The sequence below is a fragment of the Poromitra crassiceps genome, assembly GCF_964638095.1.
Source record: "Poromitra crassiceps genome assembly, chromosome: 2".
Classification (NCBI taxonomy): Eukaryota; Metazoa; Chordata; class Actinopteri; order Beryciformes; family Melamphaidae; genus Poromitra; species Poromitra crassiceps.
This window is the reverse complement of record NC_139624.1, coordinates 75,909,870-75,919,533: the sequence shown is the minus strand read 5'-3', so window position 1 is coordinate 75,919,533 and position 9,664 is coordinate 75,909,870. Positions and strand designations below refer to the sequence as shown.

Here is a 9,664-nt window from a genome sequence, read left to right as displayed (position 1 = left end):
GAATTTGTCTTGGCATGCTCAAACAGACAAAACAATCACAGTAACAGACCATGAGAGACAGACAATACAACTACACATCTGCTGCAATGTATAAAAAGTAGGAACATGCAATCAAAAACAACTGCAAAATGCAAAACAGTATGCAATACAGTGTACAGTGCAGGGTAGGCACAGGTGGCTAGTGCAACAAAAAAAAGTGCACAATGCATTAAAGTGTCTGGTGCATTAAAAGACCAGGGGGTCAAATTAAATTGGGGTGGTGAACTGAACCCCGGAGGAGTTAAGGGCCCTCACTGCTTCAGGGTACGAGCTGTTACGCAGACGAGTGGTTCGGCATTTGATGCTGCATTCCCGAAGGAAGGGGGGCAAAGAGAGCATTGGCTGGATGGGAGGGGTCCCTTATTATCTTCAGCCCTAGCTTCAATATGCGCTCGTTATAAATATCGCATAATCTCGGCAAATCCTTACCTATGATCTTCGATGCCGTTTTCACGACCCTGTTCAGCTCTTCTCTGTCTTCAGCTGAACAGTTACCAAACCAAACTGTGATAGAGAATGTGAGCACACTCTCTATCATAGCTCGGTAGAAGTGACACATCCCTATCTTTGAGACTTTGAATTTCCTGAGTTGCCTCAGGAAGAACAAACGTTGGTGGGCTTTCTTTACGATAAGGCTCACATTGACGTTCCATTTAAGAGTAGCCTGTATGTATCTGGCTAGTTGACTGACTGGATGTATGTATGCATGTAGCCTGTATGTATCTGGCTAGTTGACTGGCTGGATGGATGTATACATGTAGCCTGTACAGTATGTATCTGGCTAGTTGACTGGCTGGATGGATGTATACATGTAGCCTGTATGTATCTGGCTAGTTGACTGGCTGGATTGATGTATACATGTAGCCTGTATGTATCTGGCTAGTTGACTGGCTGGATGTATGTATGCATGTAGCCTGTATGTATCTGGCTATTTGACTGGCTGGATGGATGTATACATGTAGCCTGTATGTATCTGGCTAGTTGACTGGCTGGATGGATGTATACATGTAGCCTGTATGTATCTGGCTAGTTGACTGGCTGGATGGATGTATACATGTAGCCTGTATGTATCTAGCTAGTTGACTGGCTGGATGGATGTATACATGTAGCCTGTATGTATCTGGCTAGTTGACTGACTGGCTGGATGGATGTATGCATGTAGCCTGTATGTATCTGGCTAGTTGACTGACTGGCTGGATGGATGTATGCATGTAGCCTGTATGTATCTGGCTAGTTGACTGACTGGCTGGATGGATGTATACATGTAGCCTGTATGTATCTGGCTAGTTGACTGACTGGCTGGATGGATGTATACATGTAGCCTGTATGTATCTAGCTAGTTGACTGGCTGGATGGATGTATGCATGTAGCCTGTATGTATCTGGCTAGTTGACTAGCTGGGTGGATGTGTAGCCTGTATGTATCTGGCTAGTTGACTGGCTGGATGGATGTATACATGTAGCCTGTATGTATCTGGCTAGTTGACTGGATGGATGGATGGATGTATACATGTAGCCTATATGTATCTGGCTAGTTGACTGGATGGATGGATGTATACATGTAGCCTGTATGTATCTGGCTAGTTGACTGGATGGATGGATGTATGCATGTAGCCTGTATGTATCTGGCTAGTTGACTGGATGGATGGATGTATGCATGTAGCCTGTATGTATCTGGCTAGTTGACTGGATGGATGGATGTATACATGTAGCCTGTATGTATCTGGCTAGTTGACTGGATGGATGGATGGATGTATACATGTAGCCTGTATGTATTTGGCTAGTTGACTGGATGGATGTATGCATGTAGCCTGTATGTATCTGGCTAGTTGACTGGATGGATGGATGTATGCATGTAGCCTACAGTATGTATCTGGCTAGTTGACTGGATGGATGGATGTATGCATGTAGCCTGTATGTATCTGGCTAGTTGACTAGATGGATGGATGTATGCATGTAGCCTGGATGTATCTGGCTAGTTGTATGTATCTGCTGTATGTACACAGCACACATCTCCTTGTATGTATCTGGATGTATGTAGGCCACACATGGGCAAAATACGGCCGGCGGGCCGCATGTGGCGGCCCGCCGGCCCCCTGTGTGGCCCGCGATCGAATTGTAAAAAAACAAAAACAAATTTATAATGCACCTGAACGCAACATGCAAGATACCCGCTGAATAGCCTACAGTATGTATCTGGTTAGTTGACTGACTGGATGTATGTATGCATGTAGCCAGTATGTATCTGGCTAGTTGACTGGCTGGATGGATGTATGCATGTAGCCTGTATGTATCTGGCTAGTTGACTGGCTGGATGGACGTATACATGTAGCCTGTATGTATCTGGCTAGTTGACTGGCTGGATGGATGTATACATGTAGCCTGTATGTATCTGGCTAGTTGACTGGCTGGATGGATGTATACATGTAGCCTGTATGTATCTGGCTAGTTGACTGGCTGGATGGATGTATACATGTAGCCTGTATGTATCTGGCTAGTTGACTGACTGACTGGCTGGATGGATGTATGCAGTGACGGCTGGTGGTGATATTGGGTGGAGGGGCTAAAAAATTATAACCATCAATAGCTCATGCTGCAGCAACAGCAGCATCCGAGATACCAAATTGCAGCAACAAACGACACTTGCCTGATGCGAAACCTTCTGTATCACTCACTCACTCTCTCTCTCTCTCTCTCTCTCACACACACACTCACACACACTCTCATTCTCACACACACACACACACACACACACACACACACACACACAATTTGACTATTTTGCTCTGTAGGCTACACATTAGCACATACCATTTTAACAAAAACAAGATACAGTATGCAAGAATGGTGTGATAGGCTACATGATAGAACAGACTACATTCAAAACCAACACATTCCCATTTCCCACAGATTTCAGTCCGTCTTCATCAGACAACAATTGGGAGGAGAGAGAGAGAGAGAGACAGAGAGAGAGAGAGAGAGAGAGAGACACAGAGAGAGAGAGAGAGAGACAGAGAGAGAGAGAGAGGGAGAGGGAGAGACAGAGAGAGAGAGAGAAACAGAGAGAGAGAGAGAGAGAGAGCTGTCCACGTCTTTTCCCTTTGATGTCTTAACGAGCAACAGCTGTTGTCTGCGTTCAAACCACGTAACACAAAACTTACTATTTTGTTGTGTCCCTTTGTGCCAATGTGCCTCCTGTCTCTACACTTGTAATTTCCCCCCGTCAAACATGAAGGAAAATGGATGAGGAAGTAAAAAGTCCATGTGTGTGAATCTCATTGGAGCTGTCATTGGTTGTGAAGAGTCTCATTGGCCCGCCTCCTCTCCCTTCTGTCTGGTGGGCTGAAGGAGTTTAGCCCAAATGAGCCGTAGACGGCGGCAGCTCAAGGGGGGCGTGCCAGACACCTGTCAATCACTTATAACGAAGGTGATTGAAGCCTGACACTAGTGTCTTGGGTCTGGACCAAGCTAGCCCAATTTGATGATTTTCTTGTGACTACAGATGGCGCTGTTGCTGCTCTATAGGTTACACCAACATAAACAACCAATTCTAAGTTTGTTTGATATAATGTATGTAAAGAATAAATAATAATAATACTTTTCTCATTTTATTGGAAATGATAGGGAGGGCTTAGCCCCCCTAGCCCATTGATACCAGCCGTCCCTGGATGTATGCATGTAGCCTGTATGTATCTGGCTAGTTGACTAGCTGGATGGATGTGTAGCCTGTATGTATCTGGCTAGTTGACTGGCTGGATGGATGTATACATGTAGCCTGTATGTATCTGGCTAGTTGACTGACTGGATGGATGGATGTATGCATGTAGCCTTATGTATCTGGCTAGTTGACTGGATGGATGGATGGATGGATGCATGTAGCCTGTATGTATCTGGCTAGTTGACTGGCTGGATTGATGTATACATGTAGCCTGTATGTATCTGGCTAGTTGACTGGCTGGATGGATGTATGCATGTAGCCTGTATGTATCTGGCTAGTTGACTGGCTGGCTGGATGGATGTATACATGTAGCCTGTATGTATCTGGCTAGTTGACTGGCTGGATGGATGTATGCATGTAGCCTGTATGTATCTGGCTAGTTGACTGGCTGGATGGATGTATACATGTAGCCTGTATGTATCTGGCTAGTTGACTGGCTGGATGGATGTATACATGTAGCCTGTATGTATCTGGCTAGTTGACTGGCTGGATGGATGTATACATGTAGTCTGTATGTATCTGGCTAGTTGACTGGATGGATGGATGTATGCATGTAGCCTACAGTATGTATCTGGCTAGTTGACTGGCTGGATGGATGTATGCATGTAGCCTGTATGTATCTGGCTAGTTGACTGGCTGGATGGATGTATACATGTAGCCTGTATGTATCTGGCTAGTTGACTGGCTGGATGGATGTATACATGTAGTCTGTATGTATCTGGCTAGTTGACTGGCTGGATGTATGCATGTAGCCTGTATGTATCTGGCTAGTTGACTGGCTGGATGTATGCATGTAGCCTGTATGTATCTGGCTAGTTGACTGGCTGGATGGATGTATACATGTAGCCTGTATGTATCTGGCTAGTTGACTGGCTGGATGTATGCATGTAGCCTGTATGTATCTGGCTAGTTGACTGGCTGGATGGATGTATACATGTAGCCTGTATGTATCTGGCTAGTTGACTGACTGGCTGGATGGATATATACATGTAGCCTGTATGTATCTGGCTAGTTGACTGGCTGGATGGATGTATACATGTAGCCTGTATGTATCTGGCTAGTTGACTGGCTGGATGGATGTATACATGTAGCCTGTATGTATCTGGCTAGTTGACTGGCTGGATGTATGCATGTAGCCGGTATGTATCTGGCTAGTTGACTGGCTGGATGGATGTATACATGTAGCCTGTATGTATCTGGCTAGTTGACTGGCTGGATGGATGTATGCATGTAGCCTGTATGTATCTGGCTAGTTGACTGGCTGGATGGATGTATACATGTAGCCTGTATGTATCTGGCTAGTTGACTGACTGGCTGGATGGATGGATGCATGTAGGCCTACTGTATGGAAGTATAACAGACATCTCACACTGCATCTATCCTCGTCCACTAGAACCACTTCATTCTTCACATTTCTTTTAACACAAAAAGATTAGTCCTCCTGAAAGGGTTTGCTGCGTTAGGGTTCATTTTCAAAATTGTGATATGGATTCATCCCTGGGGAAATGCAATACTGCAGCTGTCAGTTTTCTGGACTGGCTGTATTACTATACTGGCTGTACCACATCTTTACTACTCTGTTCATGCAATATGTATCAGTCAGACCGAATGAAGGCTGTGTTCTTTCTTTCTAACCTTCCTTCCTCTCTGTCCGTCTCCCTTTGTGTTCAGATGCAAAGTTCCCGTTCAACGAGGAGAGGGCGATTCCTGATGGAGTCAACAGGAACTCGGCCATCATTGGAGGTACGTGTCGTCATCATCTGCTTCTGAAAGCGATTTTGCCTGTGACGTGTGAATAGATGACTTTACATCCTCAAAAAGACACTGACATGACATCATTTTCAACACATCTGACTATCAGCACAGAGTAGTTGTGTCACCAGTGGTTGCAAAAACACATCGTTAACACGTTGGGTTGGAAGATAACATGGGATGTGCCTCAGAGGTGTCCGAAATTAGTTAGTGTTTGACACATAGTTGAACACAAGCTATGCCAGAATGTTTTGACTATTTGAAAGTAAAGTTAGTGATCTTTTAGCATACTTTAACAACATGTCTGACAGTAGAGCTGCATAGCGCTGAAATATTCAGCTCTGGAAATAAATTCCCCATTTGAACATAGGTAGACTGGCTGTCCATGAGCTATCAGAGTGTTGAACAGCTACTGTATATGTAGCAGCTACATTGCAATAGCTACATTGTAGCTAGTACTGTATTAGCCATTTGTACATCCCACCCAAATCAGCCATTTTGTGTCTAAAAGGCAGGAAGAAAAACAAAGAAGATCCAGTTTGCTGTTCCTCTGCTGCCTATATGAGTGCATCCCATTTAATGTTTATATCGTGTTACTTCCTGCATTTTAGACACAAAATGGCTGATTTGGGTGGGATGTGAAATAGGCGTATAGTGTCACAGTTGAAAAAATGAGGGAAAGGGGAGATGACATCACTCACAGTAGTTCATTCCCCTTAAAAGCATTATGTACACACAGTCTTGTAACCATATTATTTGGGGGGTTTTCTGTATCGTTATAAATTCATAATTCAGCTGGTTGCTGGTTGGTTTGCTTGAAATCTTGCAACTCTTTGTATTGGGATTTTCTGAAATCTGAAACAATATCTTGATGCAGTAAGTCCCACCGCTCTGGTGCTGCAAGTGGGTTAAAAAAAATAAAATAAAAAAATATTTGACCCAGGTTTGAAAATGACACAATGCACTATCACTATCTTTTTCCCACTGCGCTGGGCCAGCGGTGGATGGAAAGGTCAGGACAGTAACTCACTCACTCACTCACTCACTCAGTCAATCGGTCAGTCAGTCAGTCACTCACTCACTCACTCACTCAGTCAATTAGTCAGTCAGTCAGTCACTCAGTCAGTCATGGACGTTTAGTAAGTTTAGTAGGGAAAATGGCTGTAGCTAGCGATAAGGTGCTAAAGAGTCGGGATTCGCGGGGTGGGTAGGATTAGTGGCTAGGGGGATATGGGTTGTGTTTGGAGGTCAGGGGTGAGGGAAAAGGGGCCATAGAGATCATAGCAGGGTGGTAGAGAGTCGCCATTTTGAGGGGTGGGTAGGTGGGGTGGCTAGAGGGATATGGGTTGTGTTTGTGGGGGAGGATTAAGGGGGTGAGTGAAAAGGGCCTGTAGGGGGAGCGCCGCTGTGGGCTTAAATGTTTATGCTTGTTATTCACCTGATGCCTTTCTCCTGTGCAGGCAACATTGTTATTCACCTGATGCCTCTCTCCTGTGCAGGCATCATTGTTATTCACATGATGTCTCTCTCCTGTGCAGGCATCATTGTTATTAACCTGATGCCTCTCTCCTGTGCAGGCATCATTGTTATTCACCTGATGTCTCTCTCCTGTGCAGGCATCATTGTTATTCACCTGATGCATCTCTCCTGTGCAGGCATCATTGTTATTCACCTGATCCTCTCTCCTGTGCAGGCATCATTGTTATTCACATGATGTCTCTCTCCTGTGCAGGCATCATTGTTATTCACATGATGTCTCTCTCCTGTGCAGGCATCATTGTTATTCACATGATGTCTCTCTCCTGTGCAGGCATCATTGTTATTAACCTGATCCTCTCTCCTGTGCAGGCATCATTGTTATTCACATGATGTCTCTCTCCTGTGCAGGCATCATTGTTATTCACCTGATGTCTCTCTCCTGTGCAGGCATCATTGTTATTCACCTGATGTCTCTCTCCTGTGCAGGCATCATTGTTATTCACCTGATCCTCTCTCCTGTGCAGGCATCATTGTTATTAACCTGATCCTCTCTCCTGTGCAGGCATCATTGTTATTAACCTGATCCTCTCTCCTGTGCAGGCATCATTGTTATTCACCTGATGTCTCTCTCCTGTGCAGGCATCATTGTTATTCACCTGATCCTCTCTCCTGTGCAGGCATCATTGTTATTCACCTGATGTCTCTCTCCTGTGCAGGCATCATTGTTATTCACCTGATCCTCTCTCCTGTGCAGGCATCATTGTTATTCACCTGATCCTCTCTCCTGTGCAGGCATCATTGTTATTCACATGATGTCTCTCTCCTGTGCAGGCATCATTGTTATTCACCTGATCCTCTCTCCTGTGCAGGCATCATTGTTATTAACCTGATCCTCTCTCCTGTGCAGGCATCATTGTTATTCACCTGATGCCTCTCTCCTGTGCAGGCATCATTGCGGTGGTGATCTTCACCATCTTATGCACGCTGGCGTTCCTGATCCGCTACATGTTCCGTCACAAGGGCACCTACCACACTAACGAGGCCAAGGGCAGCGGCCAGTCCGGCGGCGAGTCGGCGGACACGGCCATCATCGGCACCGACAACCCGGAAACCATCGACGAATCAAAGAAGGAGTGGTTCATCTAACAGCCAGTGATTGGACAACTGGGAGGGGGCCCAGAAACCATCGACGAACCAAAGGAGTGGTTCATCTAACAGCCAGTGATTGGACAACTGTGAGGGGGAGCTATTCATCAGACCACCGAGAGGCCGAGGATTCATTCGATGACGGGAGAGATAGAGGAAAGGTCATCCGATGGGACAATGATATCCCAGAGAGGGTGGGGATGTGGGGAAAGAGGTGTACAGAAATCTGTTTTTATATCAGGACTATTAGAAAGAGAAGGGGACAGTTATTCAGTGGAACATGGCTATGAGAGACTATATGTATATACTTACCGGATTGTCCTTCTTTGTATTGTGCTTGGGAGTTTTCAGGAGTCCTTTGAATACTGTATATGACAAATTAATTATAATTAATGGGTGGTGTGCTAGCACAGATTTATTGCCAGTCTCTGTTCCATTTTTATTTTATTTTTTAAGAAAGTCTTATATAAAAATAAAGATCAAATCAACATGCCAAATAAGTTATTTATCAGACTGTGGTTACAGCAGTCTGCCCACTCATATTGTGGTAATATAGAGTTGAATATGGATGCCAAAAGTCGCTCTGTAAATACAGTATGTTGTGTTACTTTCTCGTTTTCACAAAAGTTTTATTCAGAGATCTAGGTCCAATACTTTCAAGCTGATGAGAAATTCCGGTCTATATTATTACAATGACATCATATTTCTGCCCATTACATAATATGTGTATTGCCCATTACATAATATGTGTGTGAAATATAGTTTTATGTTTAAATCTTATGACATCTGATTGTATAGGTACGAGACGTTCCTTTCTGAGGTAGGACAGAGAGAGGCTTCTCAAAGCATGATGGGAAATCATGACATACCATGGCTGCGTTGTTTTACTTCAGCACGGCAGCTTTCTTTTCTTTTTGGAACGGGCGAAGCCTCAGATCTTTTTACTCATTCAGACTTCAGCAGCTGGTTTATTTCTTTGTCAAACACTCGAGTCTTAGACGCCATTCACAGATCTGCTGACAGGTTTGACACGGTCGACTTTGAGTAAAGGAATTTCACTCTACACACCCTGTACATCTTGGCTCTGATTGAAGTCAGGCCATGTCTGTGTGGTGCGTAAGTTGTAGAGAGAGAGACATATCAAATGTTTTTCTTCTGGCTTGTTTTAGCTTGTGTAGGTGCCAGTACAGATGAATCAGATTTACCACATGAAGTTTAGTCAATCACAGGAAAGGTTTTAATGTGACTCCACCCATGTAGTCATCCAAACAGCTTGAAGCATCTGGAACATCTGGTTATGGTGTTAATTGGCTTATTAATTAATATCAAAATCCATGCCATGCCATAAGATAAGTTAAGGATTTTTGATAGTTGGGCACAAAGGTTAATGAATCCATAGTGCCTTCAAGGTTTTTAGCCATTTTGTCTTCCCCTGGACAACTTAACAAGGCTTCCTACAAACTGCTGTTACTGAAATCCTGTATCAGATTTTTCATCTTCCCTGAATTGAATTGAATTGAATTGAATTGAA

General features: G+C 44.2%; 1 protein-coding gene across 1 annotated transcript in view; it reads left to right on the top strand.

Moving 5' to 3' along the window:
* LOC310796483 (contactin-associated protein-like 2) overlaps positions 1–8,133 on the top strand; it is a gene marked incomplete at both ends in the record, with an annotated part of 775,066 nt that extends 766,933 nt beyond the window's left edge. Inside the window, 2 exons of the mRNA XM_083658673.1 lie at positions 5,428–5,499; positions 7,934–8,133. Of these exons, the coding sequence (XP_083514799.1) occupies positions 5,428–5,499; positions 7,934–8,133 (272 nt within the window). The remainder of the gene's footprint in view (positions 1–5,427; positions 5,500–7,933) is intronic.
* Between the last annotated feature and the right edge of the window lie 1,531 nt (positions 8,134–9,664).